This window comes from Xyrauchen texanus, chromosome 30, assembly GCF_025860055.1.
Source record: "Xyrauchen texanus isolate HMW12.3.18 chromosome 30, RBS_HiC_50CHRs, whole genome shotgun sequence".
Taxonomy (NCBI): domain Eukaryota; kingdom Metazoa; phylum Chordata; class Actinopteri; order Cypriniformes; family Catostomidae; genus Xyrauchen; species Xyrauchen texanus.
Window position 1 is genome coordinate 40,303,891 of NC_068305.1, and position 24,488 is coordinate 40,328,378.

The 24,488-nt window shown below is 38.6% G+C and overlaps 3 protein-coding genes across 5 annotated transcripts in view; 1 reads left to right on the plus strand and 2 right to left on the minus strand.

Annotated features, from left to right (window-relative positions):
* LOC127623600 (phosphatase and actin regulator 1-like) overlaps positions 1-19,763 on the plus strand; it is a 25,253-nt gene extending 5,490 nt beyond the window's left edge. The window contains exons 1-13 of one of the 3 annotated variants that reach the window (XM_052098001.1): positions 392-826; positions 5,039-5,203; positions 5,331-5,411; positions 9,241-9,345; positions 9,450-9,656; positions 10,920-11,154; positions 13,848-14,002; positions 14,099-14,255; positions 16,539-16,594; positions 16,888-16,949; positions 17,172-17,312; positions 17,522-17,598; positions 19,631-19,763. In XM_052098001.1, coding sequence (XP_051953961.1) covers positions 571-826; positions 5,039-5,203; positions 5,331-5,411; positions 9,241-9,345; positions 9,450-9,656; positions 10,920-11,154; positions 13,848-14,002; positions 14,099-14,255; positions 16,539-16,594; positions 16,888-16,949; positions 17,172-17,312; positions 17,522-17,598; positions 19,631-19,646 — 1,713 coding nt within the window. In that variant the 5' untranslated portion in view covers positions 392-570 and the 3' untranslated portion in view covers positions 19,647-19,763. Of the gene's footprint in view, positions 1-391; positions 827-5,038; positions 5,204-5,330; positions 5,412-9,240; positions 9,346-9,449; positions 9,657-10,919; positions 11,155-13,847; positions 14,003-14,098; positions 14,256-16,538; positions 16,595-16,887; positions 16,950-17,171; positions 17,313-17,521; positions 17,599-19,630 lie in introns of those variants that run through there. The other 2 variants (XM_052098002.1, XM_052098004.1) reach the window with 2 other exon arrangements.
* Positions 1-24,488, minus strand: part of psmg4 (proteasome (prosome, macropain) assembly chaperone 4) — a 180,371-nt gene that overhangs the window by 68,778 nt on the left and 87,105 nt on the right. The gene's annotated exons all lie outside the window — the stretch shown is intronic.
* The window catches only part of tbc1d7 (TBC1 domain family, member 7), a 9,073-nt gene continuing 4,296 nt past the window's right edge, over positions 19,712-24,488 (minus strand). Inside the window, 1 exon segment of the mRNA XM_052098047.1 lies at positions 19,712-21,273. Within this exon segment, the coding sequence (XP_051954007.1) occupies positions 21,187-21,273 (87 nt within the window). The 3' untranslated portion in view covers positions 19,712-21,186.

Below are 24,488 nucleotides of genomic sequence, written 5' to 3' on the forward strand. Positions count from 1 at the left end.
ACGCTCATGAATATTAGTAAGATCACGCTGACGTAACGTTGCTTGTTAGCCTTCCAGGAGCTTCCCATGTGGTGCCTAATTAATATTCATAAGCCAAAACCTTCTGTAGAAGCCCACTTACAAACGTCTACTAATGAGATATGCTTACCAAGCAAACGTCACGTTGCGTCATTAATATTGATGAGCCAACAGTTGTGTTGTGGCACACTGACCAATAACAACGCGGACGGCATGTTCTGTCATTAATATTCATATTCTAATCCTTCACGCCTTCCAATCAGATGTGGCTTACTGGGCAAACGTACTTAATATTCATAAAAGCGAGATTCGTAAATTCGCTCCCGTTAACGGCAGATTCCGGTCCGTCACGTTGATGAATCTGAAGTGATGCTACCGAGAGGCGCATCTGCCCGCTGATGATAAACAGATCTGCTCCTGAGTGCGTTCTTTATTATTTCGGTTTAATCTGCTCTAAAATAGCGAGCACCGATGCGTTTACCGGGAAAACGGGGAGGTTTAAAAGCATGAGATATTGAAGAACAACACCGAGGAAGGACGGCGGCTGCGCCCATGGCGGGTCCCGCATTCACGGGAGCGCACGGGACCTGGATCACCGCTCGGCTACGGGAGAACGCGTCCTCTTCTTCGTTGTCATTATCATCGGTATCGACCGCGTCCACAGATAAACCGCGCAAACGGAGAGCGTTTAATCTGGTAAAACTGCGGCAATCGGACGCCCCCGGCAACAACAACACACCGTTTGTGATCTCCGGTCATATCAAGCACATCTGCAGTAACTGCAGCCGCGGGAATGAGATCTGGGACGGTGAGTGAAGCTGAATGATGCAGCCGCGAATAACGGGCCCGTCCGGACAAATGCTCGACCCACAAACGCGCGTGATGGTCAGAAATCAGATATGGGACAATTTAACCCCATTTACATTTACACATATTGCATTATGTGCTGATGAGCAGTGTTGGGTGTAATGCATTAATAAGTGATTAATTACTGTAATTAAATTACTTTTCATTGAAAGTAAGGGATTACTCTTAATTTCTCAGTAATTTAAATACAGTTACTTCTGATGTATCTGCGGTAAATAATATATAGAGACTATAGAACTATTCTATATAAAACAATAGTGAAATTAAAATCAAAATGTAATGTCTAATGTTAAAATATATGTTTTCTAATTTAACGCCAGCCCTTTAAATTCTTTGGCCAGCTCATGAATAATTTATTTTATTTATTTGAAATAATTTAAAAGAACAGTTTCATGTCTATCCTTGTGTTTTTCATCTGATCGAGGTTGATCAGGGTTTAAGAAAGTAATTAGTAATGAGTAATGCAATTACTTTTTGTAAGTACAGTACAGTAATCTAATTACATTGTAGAATATGTAATTAGTAGTTAGTAATTGATTACTTTTTAGAGAAACTTACCCAACACTACTGAGGAGTTGTTTTTAATCAGATAATTCAACATTTTAATGTTTAATATTTGTTTACTGTTTTTAGTTAAGAGGTTTTTTTAAACTTCCTGTTGCCAAGCATCCCCAAATATGATCCCCTTGTGAGGTGTGAGAAATATATTATGAAGACATGGTGTTTGCAAAATTAAACCAAAGCAAAATTAATTACTTAAATATTTATATGGAAAATATATATATTTTTAATTAATCAATAAAGAGAATAGTGCAAGTGAAACCCTTATTTCTTAAAAATAATAATTTATTTTTATAATATATTCAATTAAATGCAGATTTTAATTAAATTTTCATGGTTTAAATCTATTTTTGTCAATACAATAAAATAATCCCATGAAACAGTAATAATTTCAAATATATATATATATAAAAATGTATCTCAAAATTTTTGTGCTAATTTTGTTGTGTTGTAATCGTGCGGTTTACTTTTGTACCCTACAGAATGTTGATCCTGTGTATGTCTTTTAAAGTCGACCCAGCACACGCCGGGGTCTCACGGCGAAATCGTCAGGACTCGGACGACTTTTCTAAATTTGGCTAATTCGTATGATACCGTGTTCACTACAGCTAATGACGTCGCTGGACATCGTTTCCATTTAATACGCAACAATAACTTGCTTCTGTCACACACAGCAGCTTGGGTGTGGCCTGGGTAGCTCAGTGGGTACTGACGCTGATTATCACCCCTAGAGTCATACGTTCGAACCAGCCAGGTCTCCTAAGCAACCAGATTGGCCCTGTTGCTAGGGAGGGTAGGGTCAAATGGGGTAACCTCCTCGTGGTCGCTATAATGTGGTTCTCGCTCTCGGTGGTGTGGTGAGTTGTGCTTGGATGCCGCGGAGAATAGCGTGAAGCCTCTGTAACCGAGATGCACTAGCTAGACTGATGCTAGAGGCTGTAGCCTTTAGCCTCCTTGTTAGCGCACCCACCTCCCACGCCGGAGACATCGGTTCAAGCCCGTTCGAGCCGGGTGACAGGACGGTCACCCGCTCGAGCGGACTCAACCGACGTGTGCTAACAAGGAGGCTAAAGGCTACAGCCTCTAGTGTCAGTCGCTAGTGCACCTCTTGAGGTCAGGAGAGTGAGGTTTACACACTGCACTGCTATCTACCAGCTGGCTCCTGTTACACTTCCACACGTGCTACGTCTCCACGGCAACGCGTTCAACAAGTCACATGATAAGTTGCGCGGATTGATGGTCTCAGACTGCCACCTGGATTGAGCATCACTACGAGGACTTTGAGTGCCTCCGGAATCACAAATCGGATAGGAGGGTAGAGTCACGGGGTACACCTCGGACGCTACAATGTGGTACTTTGGTGAGTGGTGAGTTGTGCATGGATGCGGAGATAGTGAAGCCTGTATCAGGCACTAGCACTGCGCTAGAGGCTGTAGCCTTATCCTCCTTGTTAGCTAATCGAGAATAAAAAAAGTGTAATGGGTAAGGGCATAATATTAATAAGTATGCCCTTAACGCGCTCGCGCTTACTTCCGCATTAGACATCCAAGAATTTGCACGTGATGAACATGGTGTGACATCACACGAAATAGCCACATCGTAACTTATGTACGACTTTACATGAGATCGGGTCGGTCGACCCTGTTTACTATCTTCATACACATTCCAGGTGCACGATACATCAGTGCATACGACTGTAAAGAAATAAAAACGGTCTTGTTAAAAGGTAACCAAATAACTTTGAAACAACTTTCCTTTTTGGCTGATGTCACCAAGCCCCAACCTACATTTTTATATATATACCCGGTTTTATTAAAAATCGCACAGTGTATTTTGTTATTAAATATAAATCTTAAAAACGGTCTGAAGTATTTTCTGAATGTCAGAATTTCAAAGCAAAATTGTTTGCATGCCGAAAAAGTGACCAAATTAATCTAATTAAGTGACTACTTATTTCTTCGGCCGGTATAGAAGTTGGACTGGATACAGTGGCGAAGCTAGGGGCTGTCCACCATGGACCGAAGCCTGGCCACCCCATTGGCTATCCCACTCGCAGTTGCTGTTTTAGTAACTGTTTTACATTTACATTTATGCATTTGGCAGACGCTTTTATCCAAAGCGACTTACAGTGCACTTATTACAGGGACAATCCCCCCGGAGCAACCTGGAGTTAAGTGTCTTACTCAAGGACACAATGGTGGTGACTGTGGGGATCAAACCAGCAACCTTCTGATTACCAGTTATGTGCTTTAGCCCACTACGCCACCACCATTGGTAATTGTTTGGCACAATTTAGTTCTTTAGAGGTGAAATCACTTTAACATGTGCACACACCAAGGTCACCAAACCTCTCCGTCCCGGGTGTCGTTGTATCCACTCACCCAACCCAACTTGGGGTTCAGTGTCTTGCCCAAGGACACTTCGGCATGTGGAGTCATGTGGGCCGGGAATCAAACCACCAACCCGGAGATTAGTGGCCGACCCGCTCTACCACCCGAGGCATCTTTTACACTTCTTAGATGAATCTCCTGGGTTTGGAAGATTGGGATTATACTCACTCTTTTCCCTGTCTAATTTACTCCTTTTTACAGAATAATTGTGTTTATAATAAAAGTGCCTTTTTGATGGGACGCACGAGTTACCAAATGGAAAAAAATTATAAAAATGTCTGAAAACATCAGCCTAATCTGACAGGTCTGTGTAACGCCCGATTCCCACTACTTAGTAGGTCCTTGTGGTGGCGCGGTTACTCGCCTCCATCCGGGTGGCGGAGGACGAGTCTCAGTTGCCTCTGCGTCTGAGACCGTCAATCCGCGCATCTCATCACAGTGACTTGTTGAGCGCGTTGCCGTGGAGATGTAGCGCGTGTGGAGGCTTCATGCTATTCTCCGCGGCATCCACGCACAACTCACCACACGCCCCACCGAGAGCGAGAACCACATTATAGCGACCACGAGGAGGTTACCCCATGTGACTCTACCCCCCCTAGCAACCGGCCAAATTTGGTTGCTAAGGAGACCTGACTGGAGTCACTCAGCACGCCCTGGATTCGAACAATACTCGCTGAGCTACTCAGGCCCAATCGCATTTTTTGCACATTTACATGGTGTGATTTAAAGGGATAGTTCACCCAAAAATATACTCAGTTCGGTAATTTTCTGACCATCATGTTCTTTAAAAACCTGCATCATTTCCTTTCATTTATTGAACACAACAGTGACGTTTTGAAGAATAAGCTGCTCTTTTTATTTACTATAAAATTGGATGATGATTTTTACTGTTAAGCTACAAGAAGCGCAAAAGCAGCATAAAATAACATAAAAGCGGTCCATACGACTTGTGCGCAATATGTAAAACTCTTCTTAATATCTTAATATAGAGCACAAGTTATATGGGATACTTTTATGGTACTTTTTGGTGCTTCATGGGACAGTGGCTTGGACATTCTACAAAAAGTCTCCTTTTGTGTTCCATGGAATAAAAATAACCGCGTACAAGTTCGAACGACACGAGTGTGAGAGTAAATGATGGCAAAATTGATATTTTTGGGTGAACTACTTCTTTTAAATGTCTCGTCTTGTCTTGTGTTCAGTAGAGGGCGTTGAGCGTCTGGCGGCGATGCGCTCGGATTCTCTGGTGCCCGGAACACACACGCCACCGATCCGCCGCCGCAGCAAACTGGCCAGTCTAGGACGACTCTTCAAACCATGGAAGTGGAGAAAGAAAAAGAGTGACAAGTTCAAGCAGACATCTGCTGGTAAACACATGCATGTACAAATACTGCACACATGCACAACACATCCGTACACACATCTGTACACACACACATACAGACTGATGCGCTGCCGTTTTCAGTTTTGGCTTGTTTCGTGAATTTTTGACAGCTCTGGAGAGGAAGATGTCGACACGTCAGAGCAGAGAAGAGCTCATCAAAAGAGGAGTGTTGAAAGAAGTGTACGAGACGGGTAAATACTGACACACACTCACTAACACACAAACATAGCGTTGCAAAGCATGTCCAAGAAAAATATAAAAAGTTAAATATGGGTCAAAAGTATTATGTTTTTAAATGACTGGAGATGTGTTCATATTCTTCTAATGTTTTAATAAAAAAATAAAAAAAAATATTGAATTTTTTAATAATAATAAAGTAATATATAGATAGAAAATGCTTCAGATTAATGGTTATTTTAAGTGAAGGCAAATGAAAATAGTTTATTTAAAAGAAAATATTTAATAAGAAATATAAAGTGAAATATAGGGATACAATTATTAAAACATTGTTTCTTGTAAGGTTAGGCAAAGAAAAATAGTTAATACAAATAATAATAAGTCTAAAATGATCAAAACATTGGTTCTTTTTATTGCTGGCTAAAGAAAATTGTTCATTTAAATGTAAAATATTCTATATTTTTTGGCCTAAACTTAAAGGAGACCTATTATGCCCCATTTTACAAGATGTAATATAAGTCTCAGGTGTCCCCAGAATGTGTCTGTGAAGGTTCAGCTCATAATACCCCACGGGTCATTTATTATATCATGTTATAAACGCCTCTTTTTGGGTGGAATCACAAACACGCTGTTTTTGTGTGTGTCTCTTTAAATGCAAATGAGCTGCTGCTCCCCGCCCCCTTTCAGGAAGAGGGCTGTGCCTTCGGTTACAACAGCAACAACAAATCAGAACCGATATGACTGAAAGTGTAAATACCGGAGTTCAGGCTGGACTGGGAAGAGAAATCGGTCCGGGACTTTACACAGCAACTGGCCCAAAAGTTGAGCGGGGGGTGTTCACTGTCCTTTTCTGCATATCGCGGCGCCGTTTTGTGGTCCGTACTGCATAACGCGGTGGCTCATTTTAGCTCATTATGGCCCATTCGTCCCGTTTCGCGGACGACCCACCGGCCCGCTCGGTTCTCCCGATGGCCAGTCCGCCCCTGATCGCCCCCAAAGTGCGTCGGCTCACCGGGAAAATGCCCGGTATGCCAGATTACCAGTCCAGCTTGTCCACAGCGTCTTCAGTGGCTCTCATGCCGGGATCACATGAAGACTTTTATGTTCACTTTTACAGCAACAACAGACACTTATGAGACATTATTCTTCTCACTGTATCTGCTCCAGGACTGTGTGTCCATCACTCAGGGGAGGAGCTATGATAATAGGGTGGAGTCCGTCACCAGTTGTGGGCGTGGCCTGCTCTAATGTGACGTCACTTTGAGTGGGTGGACTTTTAACACTGTAGGGTGGATGTGTGCACACACTGCCGACTCACATTTATGTACAAACACCATGTAAAAGTGAATTTTGCATGATAGGTCCCTTTAAAAGAAACCATGTTTTAATCATATTAGAACTATAATATATTTTAAGTTTAGGCAAAAGAAAATGTTAATAAAAGAGAGATTATTATTATTATTATTATTATTAATGGTTTGCATTATTATTTATATTAATACATTTAATTTATAAAACAGTAATATAATCCATAATTATTTTTATTACAGTAACACTTTTAATGTTTTTAACATCTATTTGCTCAATTCAACCACATACTGTAAAATTACATTTCTCTTTTTTTTACTTTTCTTGTTTAAGAAATGATCCTGTTTGTACCACGATGTCTTTTGTTTTTCCCATCAGTCATTGCAACACCACTCACACTTTCTCTGTAGGATAATTATATATATACAGTGAGGAAAATAAGTATTTGAACACCTGAGAAGATCAGTGTTAATATTTGGTACAGTAGCCTTTGTTTGCAATTACAGAGGTCAAACGTTTCCTGTAGTTTTTCACCAGGTTTGCACACACTGCAGGAGGGATTTTGGCCCACTCCTCCACACAGATCTTCTCTAGATCAGTCAGGTTTCTGGGCTGTCGCTGAGAAACACGGAGTTTGAGCTCCCTCCAAAGATTCTCTATTGGGTTTAGGTCTGGAGACTGGCTAGGTCACGCCAGAACCTTGATATGATTCTTACAGAGCCACTCCTTGGTTATCCTGGCTGTGTGCTTGGTCATTGTCATGTTGGAAGACCCAGCCTCGACCCATCTTCAATGCTCTAACTGAGGGAAGGAGGTTGTTCCCCAAAATCTGCAATACATGGCCAGTCATCCTCTCCTTAATACAGTGCAGTAAGCCCTGTCCCATGTGCAGAAAAACACCCCCAAAGCATGATGCTACCACCCCATGCTTCACAGTAGGGATGGTGTTCTTGGGATGGTACTCATCATTCTTCTTCCTCCAAACACGGTTAGTGGAATTATGACCAAAAAGTTCTATTTTGGTCTCATCTGACCACATGACTTTCTCCCATGACTCCTCTGGATCATCCAAATGGTCATTGGCAAACTTAAGAGCGGGCCTTGACATGTGCTGGTTTAAGCAGGGGAACCTTCCGTGCCATGCATGATTTCAAACCATGGCGTCTTAGTGTATTACCAACAGTAACCTTGGAAGCGGTGGTCCCAGCTCTTTTCAGGTCATTGACCAGCTCCTCCCGTGTAGTTCTGGGCTGATTTCTCACCTTTCTTAGGATCATTGAGACCCCACGAGGTGAGATCTTGCATGGAGCCCCAGTCCGAGGGAGATTGACAGTCATGTTTAGCTTCTTCCATTTTCTAATGATTGCTCCAACAGTGGACCTTTTTTCACCAAGCTGCTTGGCAATTTCCCGTAGCCCTTTCCAGCCTTGTGGAGGTGTGCAATTTTGTCTCTAGTGTCTTTGGACAGCTCTTTGGTCTTGGCCATGTCAGTAGTTGGATTCTTACTGATTGTATGGGGTGGACAGGTGTCTTTATGCAGCTAACGACCTCAAACAGGTGCATCTAATTTAGGATAATAAATGGAGTGGAGGTGGACATTTTAAAGGCAGACTAACAGGTCTTTGAGGGTCAGAATTCTAGCTGATAGACAGGTGTTCAAATACTTATTTGCAGCTGTATCATACAAATAAATAGTTAAAAAATCATACATTGTGATTTCTGGATTTTTTTTTTTAGATTATGTCTCTCACAGTGGACATGCACCTACGATGACAATTTCAGACCCCTCCATGATTTCTAAGTGGGAGAACTTGCAAAATAGCAGGGTGTTCAAATACTTATTTTCCTCACTGTATATACACTCACCTAAAGGATTATTAGGAACACATACTAATACTGTGTTTGACCCCCTTTCACCTTCAGAACTGCCTTAATTCTACGTGGCATTGATTCAACAAGGTGCTGAAAGCATTCTTTAGAAATGTTGGCCCATATTGATAGGATAGCATCTTGCAGTTGATGGAGATTTGTGGGATGCACATCCAGGGCACGAGCTCCTGTTCCACCACATCCCAAAGATGCTCTATTGGGTTGAGATCTGGTGACTGTGAGGGCCATTTTAGTACAGTGAACTCATTGTCATGTTCAAGAAACCAATTTGAAATGATTCGAGCTTTGTGACATGGTGCATTATCCTGCTGGAAGTAGCCATCAGAGGATGGGTACATGGTGGCCATAAAGGGATGGACATGGTCAGAAACAATGCTCAGGTAGGCCGTGGCATTTAAACGATGCCCAATTGGCACTAAGGGGCCTAAAGTGTGCCAAGAAAACATCCCCCACACCATTACACCACCACCACCAGCCTGTCTTGACCAGGACCACACCCCTAAATGCATTGAAGCAACTGCCATGTGATTGGTTGATTAGATAATTGCATTAATGAGAAATTGAACAGGTGTTCCTAATAATCCTTTAGGTGAGTGTGTGTGTATATATATATATGTCAAGTGTTGACGGTGCCTTTGTTTGTAGATGAGGTGAGTGTTGACAGCGTTCATGTGTGTGTGAGTGATCTGGACAGACCGACAGTCATCAGTCCAGTATCAGAATCTACAAACACCAGCGTCTGCGGGACAGGTGTGTTACAACACTCAACTTACGTCTTTAAATGGCTCATATCCTACAGTATTTTATCCTGTAGTTTTTTTTTGTCATCAGCTTATTTTCTCTGTCCGGTGTAGTTTCGTTCTCAGAGGTCCAGTCGCCTGGAGAGACAATGACAAGTCTCTCTGATCTCGTCTCAAAGCCATCTCAAGCCCCGCCCTCTGTCAAACCTGTGGCGTTGCCAAGTGACAGCGCTGACATCACACACATAAGGCCACCATCATTAAAACAGCCTCCTGCCTTACCGCCGAAGCCATACAGCAGAATACCCAACCACTTGACAGGTAGCACACTACCGAGGGCTCTTCTGTAGACTTCTCTCTCAAGTGTCCGATGAACTCAAAACATCCACTCCAGTCCACCCAGAACATTTAGCCAAAATAAACTGATAAGGAATGTTTCAGAAAACCCTTGTGATTATGAAATCACAACCATGAGCTCATTAACATATGCCCGCCCACATATACAACAGGGCTGGACGATATAGCAACAGATATTTTTCCCAATTAGGAACGCCCAATTCCCAATGAACTCATGGTGGCGTAGTGACTCACCTCAATCTGGGTGACGGAGGACGAATCTCAGTTCTGCGCATCTTATCACGTGGCATGTTGAGCGCGTTGCCACGGAGACGTAGCGTGTGTGGAGGCTTCACGCCATTCTACGCGGCATCCACACACAACTCACCACACGCCCCACCGAGAGCAAGAACCACATAATAGCGACCACGAGGAGGTTACCCCATGTGACTCTATCCTCCCTAGCAACCGGGCCAATTTGGTTGCCATGGAGACCTGGCTGGAGTCACTCGGCACACCCTGGGATTCAAACTAGCGAACTCCAGGGGTGGTAGCTAGCATCTTTACCACTGAGCTACTGAGTACTTACATACCAGAGGTGGAGCTAGGGGGTGGCCGTGGGTCCCATTGGCCACCCCACTCGTAATTGCAGTTTTAGTCATTTTTTGGGGTAATTTTTGGCACAATTTAGTCCTTTAGAGGCGAAATCATCTCCGTACAAATGTACAAACTTAACACGGTCGCCACACCTCTCCGTCCCAGGTGTCATTGTATGGGCGTGCTGAGCTACTCCATCCAGGTCTCCATGGCAACCAAATTGGCCCAGTTGCTAGGGAGGGTTGAGTCACATGGGGTAACCTCCTCGTGGTAATCTAAACAAATTTGCATAGAACTTTAATCAAATGTAAACAGAACAATTGCTGTTCAACATAGCATTGCATCATCAAAGCACAATGAACACACCAGAAATAATATTTTAGCCTGTTTTAAGATTCAACCATTTTAAAAGTCCATCAAATAGAATTGCATAAAATTGTTTTATCAACAACAGAACTCTTGCTTGTGTGATATTGCTGTAATATAATTACTATTGATATATTAAAGCAATATCACACTCGCAGTCCTGCCGTACTCATCCAGTCATGCCTCTCATCCAATCAGATTCGAGGACCAGAACGAGGAACAGTTGTAAGTGAGCATGAAAAACGAAATGATGTTTCTTTTCTTGGTTTCTTTTCTTCTCTTTAGAAACACTTGCTAAACTGTCTCCACCTCTCCCTCCGAAGAAAGTGATGATTTGCGAGCCGACGTCTTCATTTGCTCTCAGATGTCTGCCATCACAGGCCACACACATGCACACACACACTCTCACACACTCTCACCCGCAGCATTATGCTACACTACCCCTGTCTATACACCCGCCCAGCCGCGTCATAGAAGAACTCAATAAAACACTGGCGCTCACCATGCAGAGAATAGAGAGGTGAGTGTATTTACACACACACACACACACACACACACACACACACAGACACACACTCACACACACACACATACAGACACACACACACACACACTCACACACACACTCACACACTCACACAGACAGACATACACACACACACACACACTCACACACAGATTCATACACAGACACACACACTCACTCACACACACACACAGACACACACACTCACACACACACACACAGACACACACACAGACACACACACACACACACACACAGACACACACACTCACACACACACAGACACACACACTCACACACACGCACTCACACACACAGACACACACACACACACACAGACACACTCACTCACACACACACTCACACAGACGCACTCACTCACACACACACAGACACACACACTCACACAGACACACACACACTCACTCACACACACACAGACACACTAACACACACACAGACACACTCACTCACACACACACTCACACAGACACACACTCACACGCACACTCACTCACACACACACTCACACAGACGCACTCACACACAGACCCACTCACTCACACAGACACACACACACACACAGACACACACACACACACTCGCTTACACACACACACTCACACAGACCCACTCACTCACACACACACTCACACAGATGCACTCACACACAGACCCACTCACTCACACAGACACACAGACACACACACACACACACACACACACACACACACACACACACACACACACACACACTCACACTCACACACAGACACACACACACACACACACACACACACACAGACACACACACACTCACAGACACACACACACTCACACAGACGCACTCACACACACAGACACACTCACTCACACAGACACACTCACTCACACAGACACACACACTCACTCACACACACACAGACACACTCACTCACACACACACAGACACACTCACTCACACACACACAGACCCACTCACTCACACACACAGACACACACACACTCACTCACACAGACACACACACACTCACTCACACACACACAGACACACTCACTCACACACACAGACACACTCACTCACACACACACCCACACATTCACAGACACACTCACTCACACAGACACACTCACACACACACACACAGACACACACACACACACACACAAACTCACTCACACACACACACAGACACACACACTCACAGACACACACACACACACACTCCACACAGACGCACTCACACACACAGACACACTCACTCACACAGACACACTCACTCACACAGACACACACACACTCACTCACACACACACAGACACACTCACTCACACACACACCCACACAGACACACACACACTCACAGACACACACACATACACTCACACAGACGCACTCACACACACAGACCCACTCACTCACACAGACACACACACACTCACAGACACACACACACACACTCACACAGACGCACTCACACACACAGACACACACACACACACACAGACACACACACACTCACAGACACACACACACACACTCACACAGACACACTCACTCACACAGACACACACACACACACACACACAGACACACACACACTCACAGACACACACACACACACTCACAGACACACACACACACACTCACACAGACCCACTCACTCACACAGACACACACACACACACACACACAGACACACACACACTCACAGACACACACACACACACACTCACACAGACGCACTCACACACACAGACACACTCACTCACACAGACAAACACACACTCACTCACACACACACAGACACACTCACTCACACACACAGACACACTCACTCACACACACACCCACACAGACACACACACACACACTCACACAGACGCACTCACACACACAGACCCACTCACTCACACAGACACACACACACACACACACACACACTCACTCACACAGACACACACACACTCACACACAGACACACACTCACACACAGATTCATACACAGACACACACACTCACTCACTCACACACACACACAGACACTCACTCACACAGACACACACACAGACACACACACACAGACACTCACTACACACACACACACACACAGACACTCACTCACACAGACACACACACAGACACTCACACAGACACACTCACACAGAAGCACTCACTCACACACACACTCACTCACACACACATACACACACACAGACAGACACACACAGACACTCACACACACACACAAACACACACAGATACACACACACACAGACACTCACAGATACACACAGACACACACAAACACACAGACACTCACACACTCACTCACACACACAGACACACACAGACACTCACAGATACACACAAATACACTCACACACACACAGACACTCACACACTCACACAGACACTCACACACTCACTCACACACACACACACACACACACACACACAGACACTCACACACTCACACACACAAACACACACAGATACACACACACACAGACACTCACAGATACACACACTCACACATACACACACAGACACACACACAGACAGAAACACTGTTCTATCATGATGAGGACTTTCCATTGACTTGAATTTTACAGTATACTGAAGCATTTGTTCTCTTGGATTTGGAGTATTTAAATGGCACATAACTCTGTCCGTGTCTATGCAGTTCTGTACTGCAGGTGATTCCCTCAGTCCTCATGGAGACTGAAGAAGAGAAAGAAAACAGAGACTCACCTGTCAATACACACACACTCCTCACACACACCTTCAGCACACACGACGAAGAAGACGAGGAAGACGATGACGACTCGCTGTTTACAAGTACGAGCTCTGTCGGGGTGTGTGTGTGTAGCATGTGTTTGTGTGTGTTGTGATTAATTATGAACATCTTTCATCTGTTTGTGTGTGTTTGAGCAGGTACACTGGCTCTACGGATCTTACGGAAAGATTCGCTGGCGATCAAACTGAGTAATCGACCGTCCAAAAGAGAGCTAGAGGATAAAAACATCCTGCCAATGATGAGCGATCAGGAGAGACTCGAGTCCAGGCAACAGATCGGCACCAAACTCACTCGGTCAGAATACACACAAACACATCATAAGAATGATTTTAGGGCGTTTTACACCAAAATTTAGTGTTAATTGCTCATTCTGTATAAACTGTTCAGGAGAAACATTTTAAGGTTTTAAAACGTTCGTAAAAGCAGTCTTGCGTAACACAATTAACACAAAATATCCATGTGAGCGGCCAATTTTTAGTTTTATGAAAAAACGTTTACAAACATTTTGCTCCAAAATTTGTGGACAATTAGTGCAAAATTTCTTTGTTAAATGTTTGCTTTACATTTTATGCCGATTATACCGAAATTTAGTTTTACAAATGTTTTAAACCGAAATTTGTGGACTATGAATGTGAAATGCATTTTATTTAAAACATTTTATGTTTTACTATGAATTTTTTTTTGTGAATGTTTTACACCAAAATTGTGGCCAACTTAAATTTATGTAATTAATTGATACAATTTTATGAATATTTAACACTGAAATTTTGTTTTATGAAAATTTTACAGAAATGTATGTACAATTAACATTTCCACGTCATTTTACGTTTAATGAAAAAAGTTTTATGAACATTTTACACTGAAATTTGTGGAAAATTGATGCGAAATTTCATTGGAAATTTTTTTTATTAATAAAAACAGTTTTATTAATATTTTACTATGACATTTAAATTTTATAAACATTTTACACAACAAAATTTTGTTTGATTAACGTTTTACTCTGATTTGTGGAAAACTTGTATGAAATTTCGGTTTGATGAAAATAGTTCTATGAATATTTTACGAAATTCTATGAAGTTTTATGAAATTTTTACACTGAAATTTGTGTGACATTTACGCACAATTTCTGAGTAAAATGTTTATTAAACCGAAATTTGTGAACAATGAATGTGAAATTTCAGTGTAAAAGTTTGTTTAACATTTTATGCAAACAGTTTTATGAATATTTTACTATAAAATTTAGTTTTGTGAATGTTTTACACCAGAATTGTGGCCAACTTAAGCTTTACGTTTAATGGAAACAATTTGATGAATGTTTAACACTGAAATTGTATTTTATGAAAATTTTACACCTAAATTTGTGTGCAATTTAATGAGTAAAATGTTCATTTAAAATTTTATGCAAACAGTTTTATGAACATTTTACAGAGAAATTGTAGACAAATGTTAATGTGTAAAACATTAATTTTACATTTAATGCAAAACGTTTTATGAACGTTTTACTGAGAAATTATTCCTGTGAATTTTGTGTAAAATGTTTGTTTTTACATTTTATATAAAAAGTTTTATGAACATTTTACTTCGCAATTTTGTTTTATAAATGTTTTAAACCGAAATTTGTGCACAATAAATGTGAAATTTCGGTGTAAATGTTTGTTAAATATTTTATGAATGTTTAACACTGAACTTTGGTTTTATGAACATTTTACAGACATTTTATATGAATGTTTTATACTGAAATTTATGGACAATTAACATTTCCACGTCATTTTCATTTTATGAAAAAAGTTTTACGAGCATTTTACTCTGAAATTTGTGGAAAATTGATGCAAAATTTCTGTGTAAAATGTTTCACATTATGTGCACAGTTTTATGAATTTTCTACACAAAAATGTAATTTTATGAACAGTTTAGCCCATGCTAAATTTGTGTGTAAAACGATCCTTTTACGTTTAATGCAAACAGTTTTATGAACGATTTACAGAGAAATTGTCCACAAATCAAAATTTGTGTACAACTCCCGTGAAATTTGTGTAAACGTTTTGCTTTTACATTTTATAATAAAAAAGTTACTTTTCTTTTTTGTTGTTTAACATTTTACACTGAAAATTGATTAAATTATTTATGCATTTTTACACACAAATTTTACTTTTGTGTTTTGCGTTTTATGAAAATAGTTTTACGAACATTTTACACAACAAATGTTTTTTAATTAACGTTTTACTTTCAGAAATTTCTGTTTAAAAGTTATATTTTTTTAATGTTTGATGAAAATAGTTCTATGAATCAAAAAATGTGCTTTACCAAAATTTTCGTAAAATGAGTAAAACGTTCATTTTAAAGCGATGTGTAATTTCAGTGAATCGCTTTCGTATTAAGTTTTACGAAAACATTTTTAGGAAATTTGTTTTTACAAAAAATGTCTGGGTAAAACGTCTTGTGTAAATTATTGCATACTTTTTTAGATTTTATGAAAATAGTTTTACAAATGTTTTGCGCAGAACTTTCACTGTGTAATTTTGTGTAGTTTATCTATTTTTTAACTTTACTAAATTAAGTTTATCTGTCTATCGGCAGTCGACTCAGTCAGCGACCGTCAGCAGAAGAACTAGAACAGCGAAACATCCTCAAACGTAAGTTAACATTCACAGCTGACGTTTAGTGACGTTAAAGTCTTCGTTATTGCATTTTGTATATTTCTAAATTAGTAGTTGAGGAACTGAGGTGGTAACAAAGGTTATTTGGAAGTACTCAAGGTGGGACAGAGGGAGATGGAGCAAGTTCGTCTATGCTATTTTTCATTGCATTGTCATTGCATCGCGGTTTGCTGTTTTTTAGCATCTTACACCATGAGCATTGCATTTATTAGATGCCTATTTAATTCAAAATAGCTTCATCATTGATTCTCTCTGTGTCTCTCTTTCAGCTCGGAATGAACAGGAGGAGTTGGAAGAGAAAAGAGAATTAAAAAATAGACTCTCAAGGAAGGTGAGACGAAGAGAGATTTTGCTAAAACGAGAGATTCAGACTGTGTTCCTATAGCAACACTATTTTGGGTTACGGCACAGATTAGATTAGCGTTACGCAACATCTTTAGGTATGTGTGTGTGGCGTCTGTTATATGTGAAATGCTTGTAGATTGCTGTAGAAATGGCAGGGCTCTGCTTCTTAGAGATTTAATTACATTTCCTCTCTATTCTGTATGTGTAGTTGAGTCAGAGGCCGACCGTAGAGGAGCTCAGAGAGGCGAAGATTCTCATCCGCTTTAGCGATTATGTAGAAGTTGCGGAAGCTCAGGATTACGACCGTCGAGCGGACAAACCCTGGACACGACTCACCGCTGCGGACAAGGTTCACCTGCTTTAAACTGTCCACCTTATAAGACAAATATAAGAGTATATGATGAGAGAATCTGGTCAAAACACACATTGTTCAAAAATGTATTTTGTGAAAATATAAATGCCTTAATATCTTACACACTTTTGCTTCTTGGGTAAATTCAGTGCTTTTAAGGGATGCTGAGGCGTTTGTACTAAAAACAGTGTTTATGTCTCTTGAAGGCTGCCATACGTAAAGAACTCAACGAGTTTAAGAGCACAGAGATGGAGGTACACGAGTCGAGTCGACATCTAACCAGGTGATCAAGCACACACATTCATGCAAGTCTATCTTGTATGTTCGTATTGCCAAATGTAATAAATCATACATGTGCAATCCACACACTCATCCGCAAAACACAATCACTACTTTACACACAATGAAGCACATTCATGAAACATGAGCAGAACAAATTTAGTTTTATGAAAATAATTTTATGGACGTTTTATACGTGTAAATTATTGCACTATACGTTTTTGCGTTATGGAAACAGTTTTACAGAGACATTTCTGGACAATTTATGCAAAATTTTCTCTGTAAAAGTTTTTTGACAATTTACATGAAATTTCGGTATAAAATGTTCGTTAAAGCAGTCTTGTGTAAATTTTTGCATCAAGCTTTTACATTTTTATAAAAATAGTTTTATGAAAGTTTAACACTGAAAGTTGTGGACAATTTACGTGAAATTTCGATATAAAACATTTGTAAAAGCAGTCTTGTATAAATTATTGCACTTACATTTTTTGCATTATGAAAACAGTTTTACAGAGAAATTTGTGGAAAATTTGCAAAAAAAATTATTTGTAAATGTTCTTTTGATATTTTTATAAAAATTGTTTTTTGAAAGTTTAACACTGAAATTCGTGGACAATTTACGTGGAATTTCAGTATAAAATGTTTGTAAAAGCAGTCTAGTGTAAATTATTGCACTATACTTTTTTTGCGTTATGAAAACAGTTTTACAGAGAAATTTCTGGACAATTTATTCAAAATTTTCTCTGTTAAAGTTTTTTTTTTTTACATTTTTGTAAAAATTGTTTTATGAAAGTTTAACACTGAAATTTGTGGACAATTTACGTGAAATTTCGATATAAAACATTTGTAAATGTAGTCTTGTATAAATTATTGCACTATACTTTTTTGGACAATTTGCCCAAAAATTTCTTTGTAAATGTTCTTTTGACATTTTTATGAAAACAACTGAAATTTCTGGACAATTTACGTGAAATTTCGCCAAAAAAAAAAATCGTAAAAGCAGTCTTGTGTACATTTTTGCATGAAGTTTTAAATTTTTATGAAATAAGTTTAATGAAAGTTAAACACTGAACTTTCTGGACAATTTACATGAAATTTCGGTATAAAATGTTCATAAAAGCAGTCTTGTGTAAATTATTGCACCATGCTTTTGCCTTTTATGAAAGTAGGTTTGTGGAGAATTTACGTGATAAATCGGTATAAAATGTTCATAAAAGTAGTTTTGTGGAAATTATTATCACTATAATATAATTTTTTGCGTTACGAAAAAAGTTTTACAGAGAAATTTGTGGACAATTTACAAAAAATGTATTTGTTAAACTTTCATAAAACCAGCCGTACATAAATTATTGCATAATGATTTTGGGTTTTATAAAAATTGTTTTATGAATCTTTTACACCAAAATTGTTTGAAAATGATGTGAAATGTCTGTGTAAAACGCTTGTTTAAGCAGTCCTGAGTAAATTTAATGTAAAAACGAATGTTTTACATTTGTGCAAAACGTTTATTCTACGTTTTATGACAATAGTTTTACACCTAAATTTTGTAAAACAAAATTACTGTGTAAAACGTTTGTAAAACCGGTCTTGAGTAAATTATTGCACCATGCGTTTGCATTTTATGAAAGTAGTTTTACACCAATATTTGTGGACAATTTACTTTATGTATCTAGTTAAAACCTTCGTAAAACTAGCCATGCGTCATTTATTGCATTGTGCATTTACTAAATTATTTACATATATAAAATAAGTTTTTTTTAAACAGTTTTATGAACATTTTGCACAGAAACTTAAATTGTCCATTTAGTGTAAATTGCTTATAAAACTATTTTAGCGCAATTTACGTAAAAATTTGTTTGAATGATTTACCCACAAAGTGTGAATATGTATTTTAATAATGTATTTATACACCCACGATTATGACTTTATTTCATGAAACAGCAAATTTACATACTATCCACAGTATACACACTACAGAGAAGTATGCTAATATGCTAGTATGCTAGGCCAAACTTTTTTCTCCTCCTCCATTGCAGGTTTCATCGACCGTAGCGGAAACTATGGGAAACTATGAACTCATTTTTCAGGAGCTGTTAAACTTTAATCAGATGCATTGATCAAACGTTGGTGACTGAAGTGAGACTAGTGCAATCGGGAATCACCCCGGAGGACTCGCCGATCGGATGCAGCTCAGAGCATCTGATCCCGCGATCGCCCTCCAGGAATATCGCCCCTGCGTACACTGGCCAATTCACCGCGGAAAGATTTGAAGATTGACGTCCATGCGAGAAAGCACATGTTTTGTGCTATATATCTGATATACGTGTATATTCTAAAGCATAACATTTAAAAACTGAATATTATGTGTTTTCGCCATTCATTTTATTTTCCCGGATTACAGTTTTGAGTGCATCAGAGAACGTGGTGGATTTACTAAATAATTCCCCTTTAATTTCTGTTCTCAAAACACAGAAACGCAACAGAAAAGACTTTTATAAAGAGAGCAACTTGCGTTATTACAAGCAAAATTACAAATATCTGTCTTTTAATTCACAGTTTTCTGTTCTACTGCATTTTTGGACAACTTCATGACACGCCCACGTTACACCGACCAATCACAGTGGAGGAGATCTTGATGGATGTGACAGGACAAAGCAATAATGCGTTAAAGCCTTGATTGTATTCTTGATGTTTGCTGGGACCCCACCCCAGTATACGTCCCTGTTTTTTGTCTCTTTAATGCTCTTTTGTCTCTGCGGTTAAGCACCCTACACTCTGATACACAAGCGTTTGGCTGAAGTTTGCTACGTAGGGTGTTTTATTTGGGGCACACCCTTTAAACTCTGCCCGACCTGGAGGGCACCATGTTGCCAAAACAGGCGCTCATATTCAAGAAGGATGAAAAAAAATCAGTGTTGTTTTTTTTTTTACAATTTTATTCTCAGTGATTGCAACGAACAACGTGTGACAACGATTTTTGGTTAATATTTATAAATATTTTTAACTGACTTTTATACTGAACACATTGGCAGGGCATTGAACATTAAAGGAAAAACCTAAATGAAAATGATCGTTATTATTAATGAAGTTCCAAACCCATATGCTGTCATTTGCGACTATGATGTCACTATGAGCTAGTTTTATAGGAAATGTCTCCTATAAACAAAATGACAGCAAACGGGTTTGAAACGACAAACATAATGACCAAATTTTCACTTTAAGCTGTGTTTAACACACAGAAGAGCAAAAGTCATGTTTTGAACGATTAAGACGTGTTTTACAGTTCTTTAACGTCGCTCTCTTGCGCTGCTGCTATTAGCTCAGAAACCCGCAAAGAGAGCGCGTGTGCATGTCATGTGACTGTCACTCTGGGATTATGTATGCAGATCCTCGTGTAAAGAAACGTAATAAAGTGAGAGTCGTGAGCTTGTGTTTCGTGTCTGTTCAGAAATGGGATGGCTAGCAACGTTTATAAAGTGTAGTTGTAATGCAATGGCCTCCGAAGTCAGGGAGTTGAAACTGAAGTTGTAGCCGCATTTAAAAAAGCCAGAAAAGTAGTGATGTCCTCATTAGCATAAACGGTGGGCTGGTCTCATACGGAGTGCATGGGCGTCCCGCAGTGTTTGTGCCAGAGGTCAATGGCTTTTGTGACTATGGCGTCTGTGTTTTCCTGCGGCATCTGTAGAGAGAATGCGATCAATGTAAGAGTAAATGCAAAAGTGTTCAGGGGTTTAGCCGTGTTTTAAACACGCATGTTGGAACATTTAGAGAAAACGAAATGACCGAAAAATATTTAAGGGATTGTCAGACAAACACATTTATTATTTGAACTGTAATGTTGTCTATATTGTATCTATTGTATCTGTTTTCGCCACATGAGTAACAAATTATGACAATTATGAGATGCTGTCACATTGATGCGCATTATTAGATTCAAATTCATCATTTTGACATAAAACGTTTTGATTATGATACAAACTCATAATTGATACAAAACCAGATTTCTAGTGCATCCGCCAATAATCGTGAGAGGTTTAAATGTTTCGTTAATGTTAATAATTATGAATAACAACATAAATAATGACTCTTTTATCTCATAAGTATCACTAGGGATGCACTGATCCGATACCTGGATCGGTATCGGCTCCGATACTGATGTTTTTCGACGGATCGGGTATCGGTGCGACGAGCCGATCCAAATCAGACACTGTGTTAGTCGTGTTTGTTACCGTCAAGCTCCAACAATGACATAAAAGAACCATTAAAACACCATTAAAGTAGTTAAAATGACTCGTGCATTTTATTCAAAGCCACTTGAAGACGTGCGACAGCTCCGTGAATCACAAAAGACTGTTTAATAAATAAATAAATAAATATATAAAATGCACGCGCAGCTCCAGCGCTAGCGAATGGCGCTGCTCTGTTAATGGTGCGTTCACATACAATGCGGAGAAAATATTAGTTTGACCGCTGGATTATAAATGCGTGTTTAAACTGGCGTTCGCGCGAGTAACAGCGCAACCCGCGAGTATTCCTGCTTCTCTTCCGTAAAAGGACAGGAGGAGGGGCTTCTATGACTTGGTTCATAGTAAAGTACGACCAATAGCTGGAATCAAGTAGACGCGCATATTTACCGAACTTACCAGGTCGTCCAACTTCCTCGCTCACTTTCCTCCAAGCGACGTCTTTTATCATCCGGTCTCTGTACATGTATGACGCTGTGTCATGTATGACACACCGCTACAATAGTTTTTCCAGATTTCTTCTGCTACTGCATCAGTGACATCCGGACAATCTCAATGCTAATAGGCTTTCGCGACAACGCGGCATGCAAATTTTTCGCCCAGATGAAAAATTTCAACTCGCGCGAATACGCGAATGAAGCGATTTCGCGTGTTCGAGTCACGTCATTTGCTTCATTCACGCCTGTTCGCATCTTTGCATTGACTTTGTTTGTAATCGCGCCGCGCGATACGCTCGCTACGCATTGTCTGTGAACGCACCACACCCTCGCGGCTATTTTTAGCCTTCACGCGGTGCACAATATTTGAGCGCTACTCATGAACATCATCTCAGATGTAGATGATCAATAGTTCGCTTCACTTATAATACGCGTTTAGAACGGCACCGGAGGAGCTTTTGACCAGAATTTGAAAAATAAGCGAATTAAACGACTGTGAACTCGCCCACAAATAGACACATACAGGACGTCCTGGAGACTTCAGAATGTCAAAATAAAAGCGTGAGGGTTTAAAAAGTGCTCGATTTAAATATATTACTGTTGTATTTAAAATTACAATTAAAAGTCAATACAAATAATATGAATAACTAATTATTATTATTATTATCATCATTAGTAAAAAAATAACTGTATGAATCCTTTAAAGTTCAGATATAAGTTGAAACATTTTAGGGGGGAAAAAGAGAAAAAAAAAATCCAAAAATAAAACACCAGAATCAGAAGAGGAAAAGTGGTATCAGTGCATCCCTAATTATCACTATCATGATTTTAACTATCTCATAATTGACTTTTATCTTAAATTATGACTTAATCTCATAATTGATGAATTATGAATCAGAATCTCATAATTATGTTGTTTTTTCTCACAAATATGACTAATAATTTTTACTTTATCTCATAATCGATTATCTCATAATTATGATTCTTAATTATCACTCACTATCTTATAATTTTGACTTTATTTCATAATTATGAATTTTTGGTATTAATATGACATTTTTATCTTAAAATGTTGAATATGTCAGAATTATAATTTTTGTTTTATATATATATATATATATATATATATATATATATATATATATATATATATATATATATATATATATATACTTTTTGTTATCTTAAAATTATTATTTGATCTCATAATTGATTTATTCTCAGAATTACGAATTTTTGGTATAAATATGAATTTTTTATCTTAAAATTATAAATTGCTGTAAACTAATAATACTCCACTACTCTAATAATTTTGAATTTATCTCGTAATTATTATTTATTTTTCTAGTAACTAACTTCTTATTTTGTTATTTACATTTTATCTTATAAATATTAATTTTTGCCATAAATATTTATTTTCATCTTATAATTGTGAATTTGTTTCTCAAAATTGAATATCTCACAATTATGAAGTTTTGTCATAAATTACTTAAAAAAATCATAATTATGGCAAAGGTCATAACAGAGAGAGATAATCTCATCATTATGACTTTTATCTTAAAATTATGACAATCTCATAATTAGGATTTAATATTTTATAATTTTAAGTTTCTCATAATAATTAGAATTTTTCATAATTTTCTTAATTATGGCTCAATATCTAATTATGATCTCATTATTATGTCTATAGATCCTAACTGACACTTATTATGTCATCATTTTGACCTTTTTATCACATTATTATGACTTTTGTGTAATAATTATGACCTTTTATCTCTTTTTATCTTTTATCTTTATTTTTTGTTATATATATGATTTTTTTTATCTTAAAATTATTATTTAATCTCATAATTGATTTATTCTCATAATTTTGACTCTCATAATTATGATTCTTAATTATCACTCACTTTCTTATAATTGTGAATATTTCATAATTATGAATTTTTGGTATTAATATGAATTTTTTATCTTAAAATGTTTTAATATGTCAGAATTATTATTTTTTTTGTTATATATATATATATGATTTTTTATCTTAAAATTATTATTTGATCTCATAATTGATTTATTCTCATAATTATGAATTTTTATCTCATTTTAACTTTTTATCTTATGATTTTGAATATGTCAGAATTATTATTTTTTGTTATATATATATATATATAAAACAATTATGAGATTAAATAATAATTTTAAGATAAAACAAAATCATA